At 42.0% G+C, this 26,499-nt stretch overlaps 1 protein-coding gene across 2 annotated transcripts in view; it reads left to right on the top strand.

Annotated features, from left to right (window-relative positions):
* ZDHHC14 (zinc finger DHHC-type palmitoyltransferase 14) overlaps positions 1-26,499 on the top strand; it is a 128,091-nt gene that overhangs the window by 84,204 nt on the left and 17,388 nt on the right. For both annotated transcript variants that reach the window (XM_068231864.1, XM_068231863.1), the window contains exons 5-8: positions 2,165-2,302; positions 12,368-12,416; positions 15,358-15,460; positions 21,014-21,123. In XM_068231864.1, the coding sequence (XP_068087965.1) occupies positions 2,165-2,302; positions 12,368-12,416; positions 15,358-15,460; positions 21,014-21,123 (400 nt within the window). The remainder of the gene's footprint in view (positions 1-2,164; positions 2,303-12,367; positions 12,417-15,357; positions 15,461-21,013; positions 21,124-26,499) is intronic.

The following is a 26,499-nucleotide window of genomic DNA, read 5'->3' as shown; positions in this document are numbered from 1 at the left end:
TAAAGGGAACCAGAGATGTACCATAGCTGGGAAAATGAAAAAGCTGTTATACATACCTGGGGCTTCCTCCAGCCCCATATGCACGGATCGATCCCACGCCGTCATCCACCGCTGCCCGCATCTACGAGCACCGGCTCCCGTCGCTGAGGCCATCGGAGCCAGCTACGCAGAAGAAATGTGCGCCCTCTACGTATCTCTCCAGCGGCTGCTGCAGAAATACGTAAACAGCACACTTCCCTTACGCTTAGACTGGCTCCGACTGACGGAACAGCGGGGAGCCGGTTCTCGTAGATGTGGGCATCGGTGGACGGCGGCGTGGGATCAATCAGAGCGTATGGGGCTGGAGGAAGCCCCAGGTATGTATAAAATCTTTATTTTTTTCATCTCTGGTTTCCTTTAAGTACTAAGCCCCCCACAGGTGGGTCTGGATCCATGCATAGTTACAACCTTCATGGTAATGGGATAAATATGCTTGAGCACATTTCCCAGAATTCCAGTACAAACGTGTCTACATTATATGAAACGTATAACCATAGGACGTCTGATAATAGGATGCGAACAAGCTCTTTGGGGTCTTGATCTTGCATCGATAGCTGGACTGCTACACAAAAAGGATTTTACTGTTTAAAACATTTAAAGAACTGTAGTGAGAAGATTATAGAGGCTGCCATATTTATTTTCTTTTAAACAATACCTGTTACCTGGCAGCTCTGCTGATCTCTTTGGCTGCAGTAGTGTCTGAATTGCACACCTGGAACAAGCATGCAGCTAATCTTGTCAAATCTCAGAAACAACTGATATGCTGCATGCTTGTCCAGGGCTTATGACTAAAAGTATTAGAGACATAGGATCAGCAGGATAGCCAGGCAACTGGTATTGCTTAAAAGGAAATAAATATGGCAGCCCCCATAGGCCCTCTTGCTACATTGTCCATTAACTTCCTATATCATTAGATGGCAGCAGCAACCACAGTTTAACATATTGCACATTTATGGCAGACTAGCAGACCCAAGCCCGTTTAAAAATGGACTCTTAGTCTGTGATTCTCGCCACCGCCCCTGCATGTTTCTGCACCCGCCGCACACCCAGCCGTCCACTCACGCCCGCCCGGCTCCTTGGCCCCGTCTTCCTGTCTCTGTGAGGCTGGGTCCGTGCTGCGCATATGCGCAGTAGCAAAAAGCACGGACCTAGCTACACAGGGACAGCGTGATGCAGGGACACAGGAGTTTTATTATAGAGGATTGCTGGCAGAAGGAGTCTAGATAGGAGCAAGCCCGCTGCTCCTACCCCACCCCTCACTTGGACCTTTTCCAATATGTCCAATTTGATTGTATGCAGCTTATGGATTCAATGTCTATCAAACAAGACTTTTCAGACCAACACTACTTATTAGAAATTGATCTGAAAAATGTACGGTATGTGCATATGGCCTGGTTAAGTCAGTTCAACAAAAATCACCCTTTTGGATGGTCCTTCCTCCACAATCAAAGACCAAGAATAAATAAGTTTTCAGTCAGAACTGGAGAGAAATCCCATGTAGCTTGTGCAAATAACAAAAAATGCATCTGCATCCTTGCTTACCCTAGATCTGTATTAATACACTTGAAAGTATGAAGTAGTTATGAAAAATACTTGTACTGTACTTAGTCTTACCATCCAGCAGACTTCTTTAGCACAAGACTGCAAGTCTCACCCTCCCACCGCCCTTTCTGTATGTGGACTGTTCTTCCTTAAACCACAGGGCCATATTGTATAGTGTGTGTGCAAAACTACATGGTATTCCTGACCTATACCAGAGATGGGGTAGGAAGCTGCACAAAACACTGTAGAAAAAGGTGACGAGAGCTGTGAGAATTGCTTGCTAGTTCTAAACCAAGTCAGGACTAGTAATTAGAAGAGCGCTTTAATTTCATTATGGGTATACCACAAGCAATTTTACTGTGATGTGGACTTGTAAACGCCTAACATTTTATTCAGTGGCTAAGCTGTCAGCTTGTGGTTGCACTGCTTTTGATTTCTATGCCTTTTTCCACACCAAATCTCTAAAAATATCACTGTTCATTCTTGCACTGGCACCCATGCATGTTTTTTCATATGTGCAAAAATACTTTAATTATTTACCATAAGTTTATTTTTGTTTTGTTTATTTTGCTTCTCATTTCAGAGCGCTTTGATCACCACTGTCCTTGGGTGGGAAACTGCGTGGGGAAAAGAAACTACAGATTTTTTTACATGTTCATTTTATCCTTGTCCTTTCTGACAGTGTTTATATTTGCGTTTGTAATAACACACGTCATCCTTCGTAAGTATTCTCAAAGAAGCCATATTTTTGTTAATAATTGCCGCCATTGTTATTTGATTTGTCTGGGAAGCTAGTTCCCATATGCGTTTTAATCATGTAGGTATTTAAGGAAAAACAATTCATTATACTGTAACTGTAGAATATATTTTTATGGGACAACACTGAAGATATGACACTTTGATACAATGCAAAGTTGTCCGGTGTACTGCATGTAAAACGGTTTAAAACATAGGCATTAATGTCTAAACTGCTGGTAACAAAAGTGAGTACACCCCTAAGTGAAGAATGTCAAAATTTTACCTAATTAGATATTTTGTAAGGGGGGGAGGATGTTGGGTGAGCCTGTCGGTGCTCAGACCATGCGCCACACACTGTATCAAATTGGTCTGCATGGCTGTCATCCAAAAAGGATGGCTCTTGTAAAGATGATGCTCAAGAAAGCCTGTAAACAGTTTCTTGAAGACTAAGACGAAGCAGACTAAGGAATGTATTGCCACAGGAAGTAGTTAGGGGGACAAATTCTATATCTGCATTTAAGGGGGGGGCTTGGATGCTTTCCTTGCTTTAAAATACATCCATTGCTAGGTAATTCCCGGTGGTGTTAATTCAGAGATTTTGTCAAATTGCCATCTGGAGTCAGGAAGGATGATTTTTTTTCCTTTTGTGGCTAATTGCACCATGCCTTGTAAGAGTTTTCCTCTAGATCAACAGGGATATGTGAGGCTGGTGTTGTACTCTTTCTGGTTGAACTCGGATGTATGTATTTTTTTCAACGCAAATAACTAAGTAACTTCTATGTAACTATGATTACTGGAATTTTTGTCCTGTTGTCTGATGAGACCAAAAATAAACTTATTCGGCTCAGATGGTATCAAGAGTGTGCGGCAACAACCAGGTGAGAAGTAAAAGTGGGTCTTGCCTACAGTCAAGCATGGTGATGGGAGTGTCATGGTTTTGGGCTGCATAAGGGCTGCCGACACTGTGGAGCTTTGCAGGTCATTGAGGGAACAATGAATGTAAACATGTACTGTGACATATTGGGAGCATGCGCATGATCCTTTCCCTTCAGAAACTGAGCAGCAGTGCAGTATTCCTACATAACGACCCTGAACACACGTTCAACATGACCCCTGCCTTGCGAAAAAAGCAGACGATAAAGGTGCTGGACTGGCCAAGCATGTCTCTAGACCTAAACCCTATTGAGAATCTATGGGGCATATTCAAATGGAAGGTGGAGGAGAGCTAGATCTCTAGCATCCACCAGCTTTGTGATGTCATCCCTTCAGCCACTGTGCCGCCCCCCCTCCCCCCCCCCCCCCCCCCCCCCCCCAAAGTTGGGTGACCAGTTGCAGACTACTGCACATGCTTGATTACGCACCTGTAAGCAGGAGCATACCAGTACATTAGAAGGTAAAGAGGCGCCCAAAAATACTTAAGCACTTCAAAATCAATAAAATGAGAAAGATTGAGGTGGCTTACCTCATTTATCAATCCTTCTCATTTTATTAATTTTATAGTGTTTTATATACATTGGGCGCCTTTTTACCTTCTACTTTACCTTATTCCCCCTGTCCTCACTGGAGGGGGGCCTTGCGCACCTACCTAAGGAGCGCAGGTTATTTGCTAAGAGAGCGATAGAGTCCAGGATTTCTGGGAAACCTGAGTGGAGTCAGGTTTTAAAATACTCCACGTTCCTGAAGTGGTCGGTTGCCCCCTGGTGCAACCCATCTTTATGAGTACATTTCTATAGAAGTATTTTTCAATACTCGTGACATACTGCACCATTTGGGCTCCCGTTTTGCGCAGTAGCAATTTTTATGAACGTGCAAGTGCAGAGCACTTCCGGCCTTAGGAACACAGCCCAGGGCCGGGCGCCAAGCTCTCACAGGGGCACAGCGGCTGAAGGGAGAAGAGCAGGACGACAGTAAGGGGCCAGAAAGACTGCAGGGGACTGGAAGAAGCCCCAGTTAAGTTGCACTGGCCACCTTTGTTCCACTTTAGGATCCCTTTAATATGCAATGTGCTAATATAAACCCCACATAGCCTTTCAGCAAAATCCTAAGTGTTTCTTGCAGGCTGCTATAGCTGGTTTTTTCAGAGTTTTGCGTTAGTTCACACTTTTAGCTGTGGGTCCTACTGAGAAATATTTTATTTGTCACATACTGTATATACTTGAATATAAACCAATTGAGTATAAACAGTTACTCATTTTTTTTTTCTCTTCAGACACTAGAAACGTTTGATTTGAATAGAAACTCAGGCTGCTACATCTTAATTCTCATAACACTTCTTTAGTGGTGTAGTCCGTCCCCCCATAATAATGTTCTCTGGTGACTAGTGGGTGCTCTCCCTCCCCGCATACCCCATTTGCAGAGTAATGGCAGCAGAGGAGGTGGAAGAACAATCTCACTTGATCCGTGGCCGGACAACGCTGTACCGCGACTCTCCATGCCTTCCATCAGATCTGGCTTCTGTAGCGTTTGCATCTCAATCTATTCTTCCCGGTTCTGGCATGCCGATATATATGGCTTGAGCAAAACTGTTCTTTAAGTAGGTACTGTGACACCTCAGTGTGTCCTGAATCCTCGATGATGCTCCACTGTCCAGTCCTCCTTATTAAGACCTCTTGCAAGTTGATAACATAAACAAATTCTAGGTTGGGGATTTTTCAGTTTTATTTCAGCCAGATTTGATCATTCTAATTGAATCTGTCAGAAATCTATTGACTGAAAGGTCTAATCACATTTTCTTTTTTTTCTTTTTTTGATTGATTTATTTTTTTTAGCATTTCGCCTAAGCTTGATTAAGTCTATTGTTTAGATATATTTGGAGATTCACATCGATCCGGATTGGGGCAGGATTGGTGGTAGATCAACGAACTGTAGCATTGCACTGCTGCAACCAGTGCAACACTTCGGTTCAATTGATTTTCAGTAGGTTCACTGCTGGAATCTGTTGATAATAGATATGCTGTGTGTGTTAGGAATTGATCTCAATTGGAGAGGAATTGTGCCACATCAGGCAGCAGTCTATGTGGCCTCCTTTACAGGTGATAAGTAGTAAAGAGATTTGTTTTGGGAAGACTTTGCACTCAGGCAGATTAAGATCTGCATTCTTGTGACTTGTACCATTCAGAGGTTATGTAAACTGGAATCTGTTTTAGCCAGAAGAGTATATTCATAAAGGCATTCATAGAACAATTTGTGCATCTGAGTTTTAAGTTATAGTGTGATAACTGACACTTATATCCTGTTGAATTTTCATCCTGTACATGAAAAGCAATGCTTCTCAGTTTAAGTGGTTGGAATTGCCTAAGCTGTCAGATTTGAGGCCTTGACTAAGATATGACATTGCCATGGCTTCCGCTGTAACCATTATGAGGCTAACCCATGCTGATGATTTTTTTTTCCTTTGCCATGTTAGGCCTTGTTCACATTAGGCAAAGCAGGTTGTCACGCGTTGCGCAGCTGATCACATTCATTACAGTGAATTGGATTAATGATGCGCTTTGCCAAAAATGCATGCAGCAGTGCGATAGTGCATTGCACTGCTGCGTAGCACACATTGTCTGAACCTCAGGAGTGCTGTCTATGCACTTCTGGTGTTCTTGCAGATCGCACACCATACGCACTGCCAAAATGCGCATGGCAGTGTGTATAGTGTCAACGAGGCCGATCTCTTGAACAGTGGAAGCCAAAGGTAAATTGAACTGTCATTGTATATCATACCTGGCCAAAATAACAGCCTTGTATACAGGTATCTGATGTTTGTTTTTAATTTCCTATGCTGGTGGTGTCCAGAACATGTCCTCTTGGCAGGCAGAATTTTTCCACTTCCTATGTCTATTAAAACTTTGGGATATGAAAAACAGTGGCCCAAATACAATTAACGTTTTCCTCCCAGGAGACAACTTTTAATTTTCTTTTTAACCACATAAAGTAGTACTGTAACCCCCGGAACAAAAGTTCAACTCACCTGGGGCTTCTAACGGCATCCCGCAGACGTCCTGTGCCCGCGTCGGGACAAAATGATGCTCCAGTTCCCCGCCGCGACTCTCTTCCGGATTTTGCTACTTTAATGTCGCAAACCCCCCTGCGCAGTCCTCGCCTTTTCTGGGGGGTTATGGATCGTTCGTTACCAACGACATAAGTAGTTCGTCCATGTTAATGATCGTTTGTACTGGTTTTTTTTTTTTTTTTTTTTTTAACGGTTGTCGGCCGAACACATCGGTAACAAACGTTTCTAACGACTATAGTCTGTACGTACCTTTACAGTACTCCTTTAAGGCTAAATGATGGACCTTTATAAAAATCCTATGTGTGCACTTATTTGGACATTTAATAAATGTCCATTCTACGTAATGCTCGCACCAGTTTTATTCCTTCAATGGACGAGCGTTAAGTAGTTAAAATAACTTTTCAGCACTTACCAATTGGAAAAGTAGAAAGGACTATCAAAATAATTTTGAGTTTGTATATGCCAACACCCTTTGTCACAAAAATATGCAAAAAAAAGTTAAATTATGTCTCTTCAACTATTACGATAATCAAGGCGATGATCACAAGGAAAAGGCTTCTGCTATGTTTCATATCATTATTGCAATAGCTAGACGGGTGATTTTCCAATAGTGGATATCTCCCGCACACCCAACACTATCTCACTTAAAAAAAGAAATGGCGGCCTTGTTTCTCCTAGATTGCAGACATTGCAATCTTTGGAACAGCGCACTAACACTTTTTTCAAAACTTAGAAAAATTATATCCTAGACACTTTTAATCAAGAAGAAATTAATGGTCTTATGGGAAACTTTTACCACTTAGTACTGTCTTGAAGATATAAGTGGTACACTAGGAGCGCTTAACTATAGACCAATGGTTGTTTAGCTTGTTCTTGTATAATTCTATGGTACGACCGACTGCCTATATTTTGCTAAATCACTATGGCACTGAGCATTCGAGGGGAGGGAGTTTGTATATTTTTTGTATGTTACAAATTATACTCTTCCCTGTTGTGGGTGAATGAAAAACTTCATTCAAAATGTTAACAAAATGTTTTACCAAAAAAATAATCATTTTGAGCATGTCCTTGCTTGCTGGTGGTTTAAAGGCATTTTATTGACCAGGTATGATCATATCACGTAGGAGAAAAAGTGAATTGCATAAGGGCCAGTGTGAGAACAGTATGTAACCCATGTGCCGAGGAGCCTGATGGATGAAACCTAAGATGCAGTGGCGTTGTAATAAGGGATGCAGAGGTTGCTACCGCACCTGGGCCCCTTGAACTAGAGGGGCCAACATTGATGGAGCCACTGCAGAGTTTAATAGTACTTTAGAGAGGGCCCACCTAAATTTTTACACCAAGTAAAGGTCATTTGTGAAATATAATTTGGCACCACGGGTGGTCAGTGAGGTACACATATTTATTAATTTTTTTGGGGGGTAATGTTATGTAAGAAACGTATGGAGCTTGAAAATGGATCACTGAAATGTCTCAGCATTTGGTTCAGTCTGAAGCAGCATAGATGTGCATTAAATCACCATAAAAGTAGCATCAGCTGAAAATTGTTTTCATCTCATTGTGCTACTCAGCACAAAAACTTGTCCATTGGCTGCTGATTCTATTCAGAGTCTTCGTACTGAAGGCTCAGGCTGTACTACCTTTGGATATAGTTTATCAACTTCTTATGCACTCGATCTCATGCTCTCACCCAGCAGAAAGGTCAGCAGCTCTCCAGCAGGGTGGATAAGTCAGGATCGCCTTCTTCCTTGAGCTCTGAATATCAGTTACTCAATCCCAGCAGCATTCTTCTAGAGAACAGACCTGTTGAAGACTTCCAAGGAGTAACGCATTCTCTTATGGGTCGTTCTGCTGATGAGCTTGGAGTAAAGCAAAAAACGTCTGTTATGTATGGATACCTTAAAAATTCTGCCATTGTCAGTTATTGGGGTGTGTGTGTGTGTGTGTGTGTGTGTGTGTGTGTGTGTGTGTGTGTGTATATGTATGTTGGTGCAGCAATGTGCTGAATATAAGCAGCACAAAAACGTGCATAATGATGGCTGAAAAAAGTAAATGGAAGTTCAAAATGCTGAGGTATGTGCTTACTTTTGAACAATGCAGATTGCCTGGCTGTCCTGCTGATCATCCACCTGTAATACTTTTATTTACAGTGGGATGTTGCGTTTGGTTCTCTGTAGAATTGGAACTTAATGGAATGAAAAAAGTTGTACCGCACATTATGGCTGTGTTGCGTCGCTAACATACTGCAACGCTTCCACCACACTTTCAAGGCTGTGTAGGTGGTGTATTGCAGTACTGTAAGCCGTGTTGCAAAGAGGTACTCCAATGCACCAATGTGAAACTGGGCCTTAGCCATAGATTCTGAACAAGTATGCAGATCAGGTGCTCTGATCCAAATCTGACCAGATTAGCTAAATGTTTCTGGTGTGTGATTAAGACATTACTGCACCTAAAGAGATCAACAGGACTGCCCGGCAACTGGTATGGTTTAAAGGAAACGTATGCCCATTGTAACATGCCTCTCACTTAAAGTATACCTGTAAGGCGAAAAAGAAGCCTTGGAGGGGGGGGGGGGGCTCTGGATCCTAATGAGGCTTCCTCTGTCTTCTTCAACTTTGGGGATCCAGCACTGACAGCCCCAGAAAATCCACTTCCCGGCGGTGCGTGCAGACACTGTAGGAGCTGTAGCGCGCAACAATATTTACGATCTGTGTTCCTGCACAGGTGGAGTACAAGCTTCCCCTCAAACTCCAGCGGAAATGGCCGAGCCCGATCGGGTTTATTCTACTGCGCAGGCGCAGATTGTAAATATTGGTGTGTGTCTTGAGCCTCGGGGATTCAGCCCCGAACGAGAGGGGGTAAGCGTGATTAGCATCCATAATCGACAGCGCGGCTGTGATTAATAGGGTCTCACAGCGCGCAGGAGGGGGCTTTGGAGGAAGCTATATAGCAACAGAGGCTGGGCTCTATAGGCAGACCCAGCCTCTGTATGGGGATTGCGATGTAAGAACCCCGCCTCGGGTTCTCTTTAAGATGGCCACACACTATACAATTTTCAATTCAAGAATAAAAATACATTTTTTTCTGATGAATTGTAACATGTTAAAAATCTGAATAATGTATATATGATACATTATTCAGATTTTTAAAATGTTACAGTTCATCAGAAAAAAAATTGTTTTTATTCTTGATTTAAATTTGTTCCTATAATGGAAAAAAATGAAAAAAAAAATTGCTTGGGTCTGTTAGAAAATGCATTTCCAGCCCGTGTACAGTTTTTTTTTTTTTTTTTTTTTCTTTGTGTTCACAGCACTGCCCTTGCTCTTGATTTTTACATGTTTGTCTTGACAGGGGTCTGCTCTGTCCTTTAACACTTTTCAGTGCTGTTCAACTTTCTCTGATCTTCTTGACTTTTACTCTGCTTGAAAAATGTTGTCAGTTTTTAAGAAAATATATTGATGCAGTTTCAAAGCACAGGGATCTAAGAAAATGTGAAGAAAAAGTGGTACATGGAAATAGCTTGCATTTGCATACACTGAAAAGCATTGCAATACTTCTGCACTGCCAACCTCTGAAATAGAAATATTTGTTACTGGTACTGCTAGGTAGATGCAGCATGACCTTTAGCATCTATACTACACGGATATAGCATTTTGGAATAGATAGGGGTTTATGGGTAGGAGCAGATGAAAAAGTTGTGGCCAAAAATGGGCGCAATTGTTCTTTATCGATATATGTGGGCATAATTGTTAATTATCGTAATATTGAAAAGCAGTTACGCTATTTAGCGGATGACTACAATTGAATTGAAATGTATCGTATTATTGGTAGTAGGGATCAGGAGGTGTTAAGGTTAGGCACCACCAGGGGGGTCTTGGGGTTAGGCACCACCAGGAGAGGGTTCTGTGTGAAAGTAGGGAGAGGTTAGGTTCAACATTATCGGTAAATTTACCGCAATTAAATAATTTACCTCTTTTATCGATTTTAAATTGTTGATTACCGATATTGCTAGTAATATCGTGATTTAACATCGCGCCTAAATCAGCTTGCGACTTTTTCAAATGTATGCTTTATGGATTGCATTTCTTGTTTTATTTGTGTTTAGCTTCCCATTTACTTGTCAACTTAAAGAGCTACCGTAAGTACAGTTTAAATGGAACAGAGTACGATTTTTAGCACCCAGGGCATCTCAATAGCACTTGAAAATGCTTGCTAAGAATGTGGCTCATTAAAAAAAACTTCCATTTTACTGTACCTCTTCTTTTTACATTTAAAAGTTAAGCGTAAAGCTTTTCTTACCCTACTTCTGTGGATGGCAGGGCCTGCCCTACCTCAGGCAGATATAATTACAGGTGAAGTTTGAAAAATTAGAATATTGTGCAAAAGTTAATTTATTTCAGTAATTCAACATAAAAGGTTAAACTAATATATGAAATAGACTGATTATATGCAAACCAAAGATATTTCAAGCCTTTATTTGTTATAATTTGGATGATTATGGCTTACAGCTCTGATCCGAGACTAGTGGCACGTGTATTGGAAATAAGCCCTATTTATTGTACCAGCAGTGTGTATTACTGTGGTGTTCATTTCCTACTTGTTTGACTATGACTAGCCATCCTACGCTTTGGTAGTAGGTAACTTCTGGCTCTTCCTCATTGCATTGAGCTCCACACCTGTACTAAAGCCGGTTTATGTGACCCATTTACTTCTTATTGAATTGAGTTTATGAATCTTTTTAATCTGTATGTATTGTAGCAGTATTGCCTTTTAATTTGTTACCTGCTGCTTCAGGATTAGCACTTGTCCATTCATTTTTGTAATTATATTTTCATTATTAGATTATTTTGCTCAATACAGTATGTGTAACACTTTTTTTCGTAACCCAGGATTCATCCAGAGTGGCGTCCGCTTGGAAGCCACTTGGAATACTACCTTTTGTTCTTTGATAAATCCAGAACGCAATATTTTTATTATTGAGTTGAATTTTTATACATACATGTGAAATATATTGGCATGCAACACAGGATCAGCAACATGGGGAAAAGTTTTTTTTTTTTGTTTTTTTTTTTTCCCCTTGCTGTGTACCTTACTGTGTGTGTGTATATTTATGTATATATATGTGTATATATATATATATATATATATGTATGTGTGTATGTATGTATGTATATATTTAATAAGCTGTTTTGACTACACTTTTGCACTACTGCTCAGTGGTGCTAATTGCGTCATACTGCAAACAAGCTTGACTCCCACATGGGAGTTTTTTCTCTAACCCACAAGTCCTAGGGCAAAAATCCACGACTTTGAAAGTCGTGGATCAGCGGGGATGAACGCAAGTAGAGGCAGAGCTACTGCCCTAAGCTCTGCCTCTACCAGGAAGCACTCCCCAATTTTTGCCCTGGGGATATGGGGGTTACAAAACCCTCGTTCTGCTGCGGTAATGCAGCGTTTTAGCCCTGGCCATAATCTTTAAGCTAAATAGGAGGTAAAAACTCGTTTTTATTATGGCTTCAGACTCTCCTGAACTTTCAGCATTGAAATCTGTGTCCCAGTTAGCATCAATATGTGGTAGACAAAACCTCTTGTTTTGCCTCATTTAGGACTACAAGCTCAATTGCAGTAGTAATATCTGCAGCTCCTTCATAAAAAAAACCTATATCATTTACACATATACCCTTTTATTCATGAAGCCTGCATGGACTGAAAACATTTCCCTTCTTGCCTATTCTTCTCTATTCTTAGAAAATTGGATAGGTACTTGATGGGGAGGCAAGTATGCTATATCATTCCCACGGGTTACTTTTGACATTTTGCCCTGAAAATGGGCTGTAACCTAGACTTTTACTTATCTCAGGAGGTCGTTAACTTTGTTCTGATATTTTAGTGGCCCTTAATCAACTAAATGTACTAATGCTTCAGTTTTGTTGGAAGTTGAATAGCATGCATCAATTGTACAGGTATATGGGCAAAATACCGTAATCCTATTTTGTTTTCAGAGGTGTATTTGTTTTGTAATTTTATTTATTTTTATTTTTTTTAAAGGTTCTCAGCAGACAGGATTTCTCAATGCCTTAAAGGACAGTCCTGCAAGATATCCTTTTTATGAAATGGTTTGCTGTACAGACTTTGCAGCTTGTTTTGTAGACATCTGCAAATGTTACCATTGTCCCTTATATAGATTCTCGATTAATTATTGTAAAAATTATCACACTTTTTCATTTCGCTATACTGTAGATCATGACATGCCCAGTTTTGGGTTGCTTCAGATTGATTTAAATAAACAAAATCTATTTATTCAGTGAAAATGATTTCAAATGTTACATAACCGTTCTTGTAGTTATAGGTTATTTCCATCATATGCAACATTCAGGTGGACATTGGGGTTTTTTAGTACATTAAAGCATAGCTGTCCATGCTTTAATGTACAATGACCAGAGAACAGAACTTTCAACAGAACAGAATAGGATTAAAACGGTTATCAGGTATACTAGTGTGCATGTTTTGTTGTCTCAAAACCTGGAATTTAAAATGGATGGTTTTGAGAGTTTACACCATTTCATTGACAGAACATGCCTTCAGCTTTGAATATGTATTGCTTGGTTTATTGTGAAGCAAACAACAAGTAGGACAAAATGACTGAAAACCTCACCGTGCATAACTATTCAGCCCCCCTCATCCCAAAGTCAGTACTTTTGTGGAGCCACCTTTTGTGGCAATTACAGCTGCAAGTCGCTTCGGATTAGTCTCTATGAGATTGCCACATCTTGCCACTTGGATTTTTACACATTCCTCAAGGCAAAACTGTTCCAGCTCCTTCATGTTGGATGGTTTTCACTTGTGAGCAGCAATCTCCAAGGTTGACCAGAGATTGTCTAATGAATTGAGGTCTGTACTTTGACTGGGCCATTCCGACACATTTAAATGTTAACCCTTAAAACTACCAAGTGTGGATTTAGCACAGTGTTTCTCAAACATGTCCTCGTGACTCCCCAACGGTGCATGTGTTGCAGGCAGCCTCACCTATGTACGGGTGGGGTAAATAGTGTCTCAGCTAGGTGGATTCCATGTTGCTGAGACACTAATTAACCCACCTGTGCATTTATGAGGCTGACTGCAAAACATGCACTGTTGGGGAGTCACGAGGACAGGTTTGAGAGACGCTGATTTAGCAGTATGCTTCAGGTCACTGTCCTGCTGGAAGGTGAACCTCCTTCCCAGTCTCAGATCACTGGCAGACTTAAAGCCTCATCTACACGTGTAGATGAGGCGGCGATTTGGCGGCTCGATTAGCCGCCGAATCGCCTCTTCCACGTCCCTGCTCGCCGCGCGTGCGCCGAAATCGATACCCGCTCGATTCCCGCTCGTCCCCGCGCCGCTTATCTTCCGCTCGATTCCCTGCCATTGTCCCCTCGCGGGGAGCGAGCAGGGAATCAGCGGTGGGGAGATCCATCCTGTCGGATCTTATCAATCGAGCAGCATCAGCGGCTTGATTGATAAGGAACATCACGGCCGCATTTACGCATGTAGATGCGGCTTTACACAGGTTTTGATCAAGAATATCCCTGTAAAAATGCTGTAGAAGTGAAGCTCTCGGTGGAAGTGTTAAATAGAATGTCTCCTGACATGCCTTGATTAACACCAGGTCTGTGGGGAAAAAAATTACTATTTAACTGGCCATTAATTTATATATAAAAAAAAAGCAAAGGAATATCTCACTGTGTTTAAAGTACATCTGATGCTAGGTACACACTGAGATTTTCCAGCAGATTTACTGTCAGATTGATTATTTCAAACATGTCCGATCTGATTTCCGATAATTTTCTGATCGATTTCTAACTGTTTTCCGTTCATTCCCATTGGAAAATGATCGGACATCACATCGGACTTGTTGGAAATAATCGATCTGACTGTAAATCTGTCAGAAAATCTCTGTGTGTACCTAGCATGACCACACGCACGTTTCCGATGCTAAAACCAGGATAAGCACTATAGATATTCATCCTGAATAGTTGTATTACATTGTCATTACAGTTCCCTTAAATGTAGCCTCTAAAAGATTCCAACTGTTAATTAGTTTGCCAGGAAGTTGATTAGCAAGTGCTGGTTTTAAAAGATCTGATTTCTTTCCCTTCCAGAGTTGGTGGAAATTTGCATGGTAGAATATTTTCTTATCTGTATAGATGAAAAGTAATTAACAAGATTCTGCAAGAAAAAAAAAATTCCCAATTTGGATACTTGCCTCTAGAGGCTTCCCCATCTGCCTCGCTGTTCTAGCACCAGGAGCCCTGCAAGCCCATCAAGGGAATCTCAACTGAGCTCGGCCACACTGCACAGGTGCACATGACTTGCACGGAACCGAACAAGCTTGTTGGAACAGCCAAGTCCATTCTGCTCCATGCTAGTGTGCAAGTAGTCTGCTACTGCGCATGGGTGAGCCATGCTGCGCAGTGTGGCTGCGCTCATACTGGTGTGTTGCTTTGGGGGTCCTGGCACTGGAAAAACGAGGATCCAGAGGTGTCCCCATACCGAGGTAAGTATCCAAATGGGGCAATTATTTTTCTTTGAACTAGAGTTTTTGGGAGATTTTAGATAATCCTAACTTAATGCAAACTGATATTTGCCACACTGGGGCAAACATCTAAAATTGTGTATGTGTGTGTGCTGGGGTAACTGGCCCACCCATCTGCTACTTTACATCTGAGCACTTGGTCAAAGGTTTGTTCCAGGTTGAGTTGCAAAGCTTCTGACACCTACCCTGTCGCATGATAACCAGGACACCACAGGTCACAAGAATCTGGGCTAAAATCAATAAGGCAGTTATTGCATAATCAGAGCCTCATTTCAATGCATTTTAACTACGCTTGAGTGTAAAGATTAATACTCAAGCTGAAATGTTATATTGCCTAAAAAAATTGTTACAGTATCTATTTTTGAGTGTGCTTTAACTGTATTAAAAAAAAAAAAAGTTAATGATTTTAGTTTGCTCAGTTTAATTTTGATTGCAAGCTTATACTCCTTGACTTTCATTTCACTGTTTTAGAAGCTGTGGTGTGCTTTTTCTCAGTGTGGTCAATTGTCGGCCTGTCTGGTTTCCACACCTATTTGATCAGTTCCAATCAAACTACCAACGAAGATGTAAGTCTGTCTACTAGTAGGATTTTTAGCTGATATTCTTTGTATGTGTAATGAATATACTTTTATATTTTCTGTATTAATTTTCTATTGATGAGCAATGCATGCCAATAACTTTCTTAGAGCTCACTATCAAAGCCTTTACACCACTGTATAGTTCCAATTTTTGGAGTAATTAGCCGACCAGTATTTTTTTTTTTTTTAAATGTTAAAGCTGAATGAAATATGTCACACTATCTCCTCATGTGTTGTGAATTATTCACTTTGCAAAACCACAGTAAAGGTAATCACAAATATCAGTATACTCAAACACTTGTTAAAAGGGATTGCTGTATAGGAATCTGTGGGATACCAAACCAACACTACAAGCAAAGCAGAACATAAGTTACCTGTATGTATTTGGAATGTTCAATGCAACCATAGGGCCCACAGGAAACCCACACAAACATACAATCTCCATGCAGAAAGTGACCTGGGAAATAATCCAGAGATCTAAAGTGGCAAGGAGAGAGAAAAAGCCACTGAGCCATTGTATTGCCCAATCGCTATTAGCTGTTCAAGGTAGTCATCTTGTCAGTAGTAATAATTACTTTTTTTGTATAGCGTTTTTCTCCCTGTCAGACTCAAAGTGCTTGTGAGGCAGCCACTAAAGCAGTAGGCAGCAGCAGTGTTAGGGAGTCTCACCCAAAGAACTCCTTACTGAATAGGCAGAGCCAAGATTCGAACCCAGGTCTCCTGTGTCAGAGGCGGAGCCCTGAACCATTATACTATCCAGCAGAGCTGGGACAAGGTCCTCCAGCACCCAAGGCTGAGACACCAAAATGCACCCCTCCATCCCTCCCACCCCAGCTGTCACACACTGATTGCTATTAGACTAAGAGGGCCACAGGGCCCACAACCTCCCCAACACCTTACTATCTAGCTATCTGGCTTGCAGTCACTGCTATGTATCCCCTTTTCTTATTTCTTTCTGCTTAAAACACAATTAGGAATGACAGCTGAATGAATTGTGCGCCCCCTCCTACACTGCGCCCTGAGGCTGGAACCTCTCCAGCCTATGCCTCGGCCCGGCCCTGCTATCCAGCCAGTATCCCTGGCCAGCCATTTTGGGGTGGTATAAGTGAATGTGAGAGGTCTAAAAGTTGTGTCCATGTCATTGTTTTACTGCATGTTAGCCTGATCTTCATTCCCTTCCCTCTTACTCCTTTTACACATTTGCTGATTCTTCAACTGAAGATCTTTTTACCTTCCAGAAGGCATTTACCCAGCATCTGGCAACATTTTGAGGATTGAAGAAGGAAACTTAGATAACTTTTGTAATTTATATTATATATTTTATGCTCAGTTCAATGATGCATAATGAAGTACATCTCTGAATGTAGCATGTAGTAGGCTTATCAGCTGACCACAGTTTTGCAGTTTTTACGGCTCTTTCACACTGACTCGTTAGAACTTGTTGCAACACACTCTTATCAGAATAACCCACAGCATGCTCTGCATTCCTGGACGACATGTGCGGCAAGGGCCTGTTTCCATTCATAAGTGGTGCGAATGCAGCTACCTAGCCGCATCGCATCACTTCCACTGCTGGCCGAGTCAAGATGTGGTAGTGAATTGAGATGGGACCCAGGTGCGGGCACATGCGGCCGTGCAAGAATCTGCTGCATGCTGCAGATTCTCAGATCGCGCAGCATAACATGCATGCAATGGAAGCTATTCCTTTGCCATGCATGTGTTTCAGGACACCCGCGATGCGATGTGGCTATGTAGCTGCATCGCACTGCGTCTAATGGAAATGGGCCCTAACAGTTCTGTAAGCATACCATTTCCCTCCCCACCCCACCTTTCCAGATGCTGAGCTGAAGGAGGGGGGGGGGGAACTCATCAGATGAGGTTTTCAAACTATTATTATTATTTATCCACACAGTTTATCATGTTAAGGGTACCTCTATGTTGCGTCTTTGCTGTATTTGTATTTTAGAATGGTTTGGGTTTTCTTCTGTATAATCTTCAATGAAGTTTATTAGGTTTGTGTTTTTTGTATGCGACGGCCAGTTATGCCCTAGCAGTGACTATAGAGGATTTGAGAGAATGGCCAGGTTTCTGTTTGCAGGAGTCAGAGGCTGTTTGGATCAAGGGGTTTAACTACTTGCTGCACGCCGTGTAGTATATTCACGGCCCTACAAAATTGACAGGATGCACCAGGGCCGTGAATACAAGCCTGCAGCGATATGCAGCTGACGCTCGCTCCCATTCGCCCGGGCGCGCTTACGGCCGCATAGAGGGGGAGTTAATGAATGGGACTGCGATAAATCTAAGTCCCCGATTAAACGTCTACGAGACGCCGGCATTCATTGAATCCTCCTGTTACACTGCTATGCATTACTTCCGATTCACATGCTTACGTACGTGAATCGGAAATGACTGAGGACATCTATTGGCCAAATAGTATATTGCACCAAATTTCATTTTTGCTTAATAAAAATCCCTACACTGATTGTTAAAATTAACTATTTCCCTCCCACACCCTCCCAGTAGTACCCAAACTTTTTTTTGTATTATTTATAAAGGGGGGGGGGGGGGAATTACATAAAAAAATATATATATAAGTAGTTACCTTAGGGACTGAATTTTTAAAAATGTATATCAAGGCGGTATATTACTATTCATTTTTAATTTATGGGCTTGTAATTAGTGATGGGCGCAAAACTGAAAAATGCACCTTTATTTCCAAATAAAATATTGGCGCCATACATTGTACTAGGGACATTTTTTAAACGTTGCAATAACCGGGACAAACGTGGGGCTTTTTGTGACGTATGCGCAGTCACCCACCAATTCCTGTTCCCTTTTGCTGCAGTTTACCATAAAGCCTCAGACCCTGAGGGAATCCTGAAGGCAGTCAGAACTGCAGGCAAAGTAACCTTTTGGATTGGTTGGTGAGTCCACACACAGTAAATTTTCGATTGTATATACAATCGATACAATCTGTGCTCTCATATAGAGGCCAGGTCGCTGCCACCAATCTGCAATAAAAGCGTGCGAATGCGCTAATTCTAACTCTAGCTAAATCCTGTAGGAAAAAGGATTAATTAGACAACCTTTCTAGAGATAGCAAAACTAACAACATTTAATATCAAAACAGTTATGGTAACATGTCTCTCTGAAGATGTGAATTCTTTTGGCGGAGATTTGTTTCAGAACAGCACTTAGACGAACTATTTTTAAATCGTTTATTTAAAGGAATAATGCAGAACAAAATATAGCAATAGAAACAAATGGATACAGAAATAAGGGTTCAATATGAAAATAATAGCTGATTACAGTCTGAGCAGTTTGTCAAGTTACCGTGTCCTTTGAGGTAAGTCCCACAGAGATATGTAGTCCAATTCTGGAAAGTTCTGTGGAATAGGTATTAATCCTTTTATTATTCAGCCCAAATCCGTGATGGTACAGGATGGCTGGGGTCTCCCTCTCCAGGCTGAGTGTCAGTCGGTTTTAACTCTTTCTCTGCCAGAGGGTGTGGCTGGTAACCAGAAAGGTTTCCACCCATAACAATCTGACCTCAGGCTGCTGAAGTCCGCCCCTATTGTCTGAGGGACAGAATTGGCAGTTTCTCCAAGTATGCCATAACTCAGCGGATATCTGACATATCATATAAAACCCAACATTTTACATTCCGTCAGCATGCCCTGAACCAATCGATATCAAACTCGCTTGGAGTGCCACCTTCCTTGCCTATGTAATCAATACCTCAGGCTGTGAGATGAGATCGATTTAAACGTCTCACAAGGTGGGCTGCGCTGGTCGCCTGGCGCACTGAGTTGTGGACCGCTGGGCCCAAACGGTTACGCAATATCCATCGAATTATGGACTAATATGAAGTGAGATATCAAAAGCTCATTAAGCCTGGGACATGTCTCTGGGTATTCTCCGGACAGGCAGGAATGTCACCTAATGATTTTACGATGCGTTCCTGTATCCTGCTTCTTATCAGCAGTTCCTTGTAGTAGATCTGTGAGCTATGTGAATGCCTGGCTTTTTTGGGGTTTTATTGGGAATCTTCAGGAAGTGTAAAAAAGCACTCACATTCCCCATTGCAGGGCTGGTGAGCTGGAAGAACACTCCTTTTCTAAAAGCAGGCTAATGCATTTAAAGGGGCTCTCCAGCTCATAGTTTGAGCACCTTTACATGCGCTTGCCGCAATGGCGTTCGCGGAATCGTGACACTTTTATCCACAGTAGAATGTTTTATTTTAACACTATAATGGCCAGAAACAGAAAAATAATGCATTTTTTTTCCCTTATTCATGTTGAAATGCATTTAGGATAAAATTAATTGTTGGCATACTGTAACTCCCAAAGAAAGCCTAATTGGTGGCGAGAAAAACAAGATCTAGATCATGAACGCTGTGATTAGTAGTGATTAAGTTATTAAGGGAGGAGCGCTGACAGGTGAAAATTGCTCTGGTCCACAAGGGGGAAAAACCCTCAGTCATCAAGTGGTTAATATATACATTTTTATTTTTAAAAAAGCAATTAGATCAAGAGTAGTACATTTATTTTAAGGATTTGGCATACTTGACATGAACAAATTATCTTTTTATTGCTTAAAGGGGAATATAACCATGCATTTCAACTTTGCTCTAAAACATTATTTACAGTATATTATATGCAACCAGCATTTTTTTTTTTTACTAGACCAGCATTGGAAGGGTTACACAGAGCTTTAACGTTCCTGGAAAGAACTGCAGACGCATCCGAAGCTTACATATACATTTTGTTTACATACATGTATCTAAGTGTAGAATGTGACTCACTCTCTCTGACAGAGGAGCTGGAGGACAGCCAAAGAGTGTAACATTTATCACTTGTTACATTCTATTTAGTTAAATGTATCTATCTGAACTTCTGCATATCTCTCCACGGAACTTTAAACCTCTGTGTTTAACCCTTCCAATGTGGGCAAGTAAAAAAAAAAAAATGCTGGTTGCTGTGAATAATGTTTTAGAGCAAAGTTGAAATACAGGGTTATATTCCGCTTTAATGCAGTGTTTCTCAAACTTCTGAAGTCTCACCAGTAGCTATGGTCAGTTTGAAATAATGGTCCATTTTCAAGCTGCATACAATTGCATACATTATTTGCATAATCATGCATCAACTCAGAATTATTTGCATCTCATTGATGTCCATATTTGCAAGCAGTGCATTTTTGCGAATAACCACACTAAAGCCTTGGACCCAGTAGCAGCACTTTTGCTTGTGATTTGACAAGCTCTTGCTAATGTGATGCTATGGGGGCTTTAAATACACACACACACACACACACACGCGCGCACACAATTACATCAGCAATAACTTTTCAAATCACAAGCGATTTGAAAAGCGCTGATAGTGAGTCCCAGGCCAAAGAGTTGATCCAGGTTTCTCAGGCACTTCTTGCACAGCCCACGCATATGTGTGATTACCTACAAATGTGCACTGTTGGTGGGACTTGAGAACAGGTTCAGAAACACTGGCTTAAAGTAATCATATTTCTGTTTTGTTATTAATACAGATTAAAGGTTCCTGGTCAAGTAAAAGAGGGAAGGAAAACTATAATCCATATAGCTATGGCAATGTTTTCACTAACTGCTGTGTAGCTCTTTGTGGTCCTGTGAATCCAAGGTAAGCTTGATTCTCTTTTTTTTTTTTTTTTTTTTTTTTTTTTTTAATAATTGGACACCGGTAAATTTGAGAATAGGAATGGGTCTAATCTAAAACAAAAATATTATACTAAGTTGGGCAAAGTGATGGAGAATGAGGGTAAGAGTGTTTGCATTTGTGCTGACTGACCACATTTTACATATAGCATACAGTAAGAAACCAACCAAAAACTGTATAGTCCCTTAATTTGAAGTTTGTATTTGGATAAGACCTGAACATGGATTGTAGTGGGGGTTGTAGCTATTAGTATAAATATTACCATGTGCTTGGAGGTTAGCAGGGTTGTTTAGCCATCTGTGCCATACTTTGTTGAACATGGAAAGTTTTTTTGCCGACCTAGATCTATTTTTCATGTGGGAGGATAAGGTTAACTACATGCAACCATTGATCAAGTGTGGGAGGGTTGGGGGATAACCACATACAGTGGTTTGCAAAAGTATTCAGCCCCCTTGAGGCTTTCCACATTTTGTCATATTACTGCCACAAACATGAATCATATTGGAATTCCACATAAAGACCAATACACAGTGGTGTACATGTGAGAAGTGGAACGAAAATCATACTTGATTCCAAACATTTAAAAAAAAAAATTGCAAAGTGGGGTGTGTGTAATTATTCTGCCCCCTGAGTCGATGCTTTGAAGAACCACCTTTTGCTGCAATTACCGCTGCCAGTCTTTTAGGGTATGTCTCTACCAGCTTTGCACTTCTAGAGACTGAAATCCTTGCCCATTCTTCTTCCAGCTCAGTCAGATTAGATGGACAGTGTTTGTGAGCAGCAGTTTTCAGATCTTGCCACAGATTCTCGATTGGATTTAGATCTGGACTTTGACTGGGCCATTCTAACACATGGATATGTTTTGTTTTAAACCATTCCATTGTTGCCCTGGCTTTATGTTTAGGGTCGTTGTCCTGCTAGAAGGTGAACCTCCGCCCCAATCTTAAGTCTTTTGCAGACTCCAAGAGGTTTTCTTCCAAGATTGCCCTGTATTTGACTCCATCCATCTTCCCATCAATTCTGACCAGCTTCCCTGTCCCTGCTGACGTGAAGCACCCCCAGAGCATGATGCTGCCACCACCTTATTTGACAGTGGGGATGGTGTGTTCAGAGTGATGTGCAGTGTTAGTTTTCTGCCACACATAGCGTTTTACATTTTGGCTAAAAAGTTCCATTTTGGTCTCATCTGACCAGAGCCTTCTTCCACATGTTTGCTGTTTCCCCCACATGGCTTGTGGCAAACTGCAAACGGGACTTCTTATGCTTTTCTGTTAACAATGGCTTTCTTCTTGTTACTCTCTTCCATAAAGGCCAACTTTGTGCAGTGCACGACTAATAGTTGTCCTATGGACAGATTCACCATGGGCCTCTTGACTTCATTTCTGATCAGTGCGCTCCTTGTTCGGCCTGTGAGTTTAGGTGGATGGCCTTGTCTTGGTAGGTTTACAGTTGTGCCAAACTCCTTCCATTTCTGAATGATCACTTGAACAGTGCTCTGTGGGATGTTCAAGGCTTTAGAAATGTTTTTGTAGCCTAAGGCCACATACACACATCAGACCATAGTCTTTTGAAAATGAAAGATCACAGACCAATCTTACCACCCTCCATGTAGTATGAGAGCCATACTCTACACAGTCTTTTCTATGGAGCTGAACTCCACATCAGAAAAAAATCTTTGCAAGATGCTGCACACAAAGATGCTGTACAGACACAAAAGATCAGTATCTGCAAAAGATCTGTTCCTGCCAAAAATCCATTCCTGCAAATCGCAATGATAGTCTATGAGATCTGCAGATCATCATACACACATGGTTTAACTGACATTCATCTGCAGATCAGATCCACCAGGATGGATTTTCAGATCTGCAGATGATTTCTTGATCTGCAGATGAATGTCAGTTAAATCATGTGTGTATGGTGATCTGCAAGTCTCATAGACTATCATTGCAATTTGCAGGAATGGATTTTTGGCAGGAACAGATCTTTTGCAGATACTGATCTTTTGTGTCTGTACAGCATCTGTGTGTGCAGCATCTTGCAAATATTTTTTTCTGATGTGGAGTTCAGCTCCATAGAAAAGACTGTGTAGAGTATGGCTCTCATACTACATGGAAGGGGGTAAAATTGGTCTGTGATCTTTCATTTTCCAAAGACTATAGTCTGATGTGTGTATGAGCCTTAAGCCTGCTTTAAATTTCTCATTAACTTTATCCCTGACCTGTCTGGTGTGTTCTTTGGACTACACGGTGTTGTTGCTCCCAATATTCTTTTAGACAACCTCTGAGGCCATCTCAGAGCAGCTGTATTTGTACTGACATTAGATTACACACAGGTGCACTATATTTGGTCATTAACGCTCATCAGGCAATGTCTATGGGCAACTGACTGCACACTATTTGTAAAAAATGTTTGGAATCATATGATTTTTGTTTCACTTCTCACGTGTACACCACTTTGTATTGGTCTTTCACGTGGAATTCCATTAAAATTGATTTATGTTTGTGGCAGTATTATGACAAAATGTGGAAAAATTCAAGGGGGCCGAATACTTTTGCAAACCACTGTAAATGCCATGGCTTACCGAGCTTGTGTGCATCATTGACTTCTGAGCTCAAAAATTCAAGTTCTTCCAGTATTCTGGGAATTATCCAAGGCCCATTTTCGAAATAGTTGATTTTGGCTTTATATCATGTAATTATCCTGACCACGGCCAGTGATGAGGGCTAATGCTAGTCAGGTGGTGTGCGAAAGAGATGTTGGCTTTGTATTGGAGGAATAGTGGGATGAGACACTTGAAAGGGAAACCAAAGTTGCTCCCCACACACCTCCTGTACCTTTGTTATCCTTTCTAACCCCTGTGAGACTGGCCACATTTCAGTTGAATCTGAACCAAGTAAAATTATTTAAAATAAACAAATGATGTACCTGCAAAATGAATGGTAGATGCTTACCTCACCATCAGTTCCTCTCAGAAGCCATTTCTTCCATTTTCTGCTTATTACTATAATTTCTGACTATTTTGTCAGAACTGAAGCATTTGAAACAATTTAATGAAGAAGCTCTCCACATAGCCTGAAATCTCCTCAGTAGGTACTGGATACTTGCTACAGTCCCTACTTGTACCGAGTGATTTAGGTCAATGAACCAGGTGTTCCTGAACACGGTAAATCCAGCGCTGGAGACTTGGGCGCAGCAGCGCAGGAGACTTGGGCGCAGCCGGCGCCACCATAGGCCGTAATAGGAACTACGGCTATCGCAGGCACATGGAGTAACTTCAGCGCCGTCAGAAGACGGATCTGAAGTTGCTTTTAAAACAATAATTCGGCTTCCAGCTATTGCTGGAAGCCGAATTATTTCATTCCCCCACTATCCATGTCGGCCTGGAGGGGGAATAGTAATTAACACGGCCCGGACTTGTGCGGCAGCAGGATTAGCCATATACTGGCTGTGTCCTGCGCCCAAGTCTCCGGCGCCGTTCTCTCTCGTACGCGGTGTTCCCCCCTTCAAAAGGTGGAATACCAACGCTGAGGTGCTGAGGCCAAATTTTGTTATTGTCCAAACTCTTCTCGAACCAGGTTGTAATTCACCCTATGTGATGACTTTTTATATGTGAACTGCCAAAGCCATGCATACTTAGGATACTTTGAGCTATGAATCCGCTATCTTTATTCTTACTAGCAACTGTTTAATTGTTAAATTGGTTTATGTGTTCTTTTTTTGTTAATTTATATAAAGCAAAGCCAGTCGTGTATTTTTTTTTTTTTATCATATACCCTGTATGACATTACAGTTTCAATAAACTCTACTTGCTTTAAAAAAAAAAATACAAGTTCACATTTTTGTGAGGTTTAAAGTACACCTGAATGGGAAATGGTGGCTGCTAGATTTATTTCCTTTTAAAGAAAACCAGTTGCCTGGCAGGCCTGCTGATCTCTTTGGCTGCACTAGGGTCAGAATCACACACCTGAAACAAGCATATGGATAATCCACTCAGAAACACCTGATTGACATGCTTGTCTATAGTCTAATGCTGGGCATAGACGGGTCGACACCTCCTTATCAATCGAGCCGCTGATGGCTCGATTGATTATATTTTCAAGATGGCGCCCCCTGGGCAGCCGTGGTCACATCGGCTCCTCTAGTTTACTTTTATTTTAGTTTATTTAGTTATTTTTCTTTATTTTCTTAGCTCTCAGTTCCTAGTCTAGTTCAGTGCGAGCTAGTAGTGTTAGTGAAAAGAGCAGAGAGTGTGCTTCTAGCTCGCCTTGCCTCCCAGCTGTATGTGTCGCTGGCTTTTACCGCTCTCCGCTGAGACACACGGACACCCAAGTGCTTCCAGGCCTCTTCCAGGGTGAGAGCGTCCCCACCGTAAGCAGAGCTGAAGTCCGCTCTGACTGTCCGCTCCGGGACTCCTACTGCAGCCGGCTTCTGGAGCCTCTCCGCCACTGCCAGGCCACCCTCACGGCTGCTGGCCTCCCTCTCCGGGCTTTCCACCTGAGCTGCTTCCAGTCAGTTCGCTCAGCTGGTCCCCTGCTTCTGAGACGGCAGATCCAGCCTCTCCACCGCTCAACGCTGCCGAACCCGCTCAGTCTGCTAGTCGCTCTGCCCCCTGGATTGGTTTGCGCCCAGCCATCTGCTGCACCGCTTGTCGGCTCCCCTGCATCTGCCGCCTGGATCAGCTTGCTGGTCGCCCCTGCCTGCACGGCAACAACGTGTCAGCTCCCAGCTCCTGCTCGGCAACAACGTGGCTCCCGGCTCCTGCTCGGCAACAACGCAGCAGACCATCCCACGTGGCCAGCACTCGGCCTCTAGCTCCGGCCGGCCCTCCCACGTGGCCTCCAGTTTCGGCCCTGTTTGCGACCTCCAGCTCCAGCACCGCTGCTGCTGCTTTCTTCTGCCTCGGCTTGCAGTCCCGGTCTCCTCAGAGTCGCCCAGACTCCCACATTGGTCCCTCAGTCCCAGGCTTCTCAACCCATATGGCGTGAGCTACTGTCTGGTTTTATAAATGGTGAGCTATCCTGTATTTGACTTTAAACTGTGCCTGCATAACTGCCATGACCTGGATCCACTGCCACAACCCCTGAACTATTGCTTATAGAACGACTATGTTCTATTGCTGATCTTTATCTGCTATATTCTGCTGCCCGTATATCTGCTATGAACTTCTACCTACTGCGACAACCTATGACTTATTCATTGCAAACTATTGTCTGTAGGACTGCCACGACCCCTGAACTGATTATTGAACGGCTATGCTCTACTGCCATTTATCTTTATCTGCCATTTTCTACTGCCCGTATATCTGCTATGAACTTTTTCCTACGGCGACAATCTATGACA

The sequence above is a fragment of the Hyperolius riggenbachi genome, chromosome 4, assembly GCF_040937935.1.
Source record: "Hyperolius riggenbachi isolate aHypRig1 chromosome 4, aHypRig1.pri, whole genome shotgun sequence".
NCBI lineage: Eukaryota > Metazoa > Chordata > Amphibia > Anura > Hyperoliidae > Hyperolius > Hyperolius riggenbachi.
The sequence above is the reverse complement of the archived record's forward strand: the minus strand, read 5'-3'. Positions and strand labels throughout refer to the sequence as shown.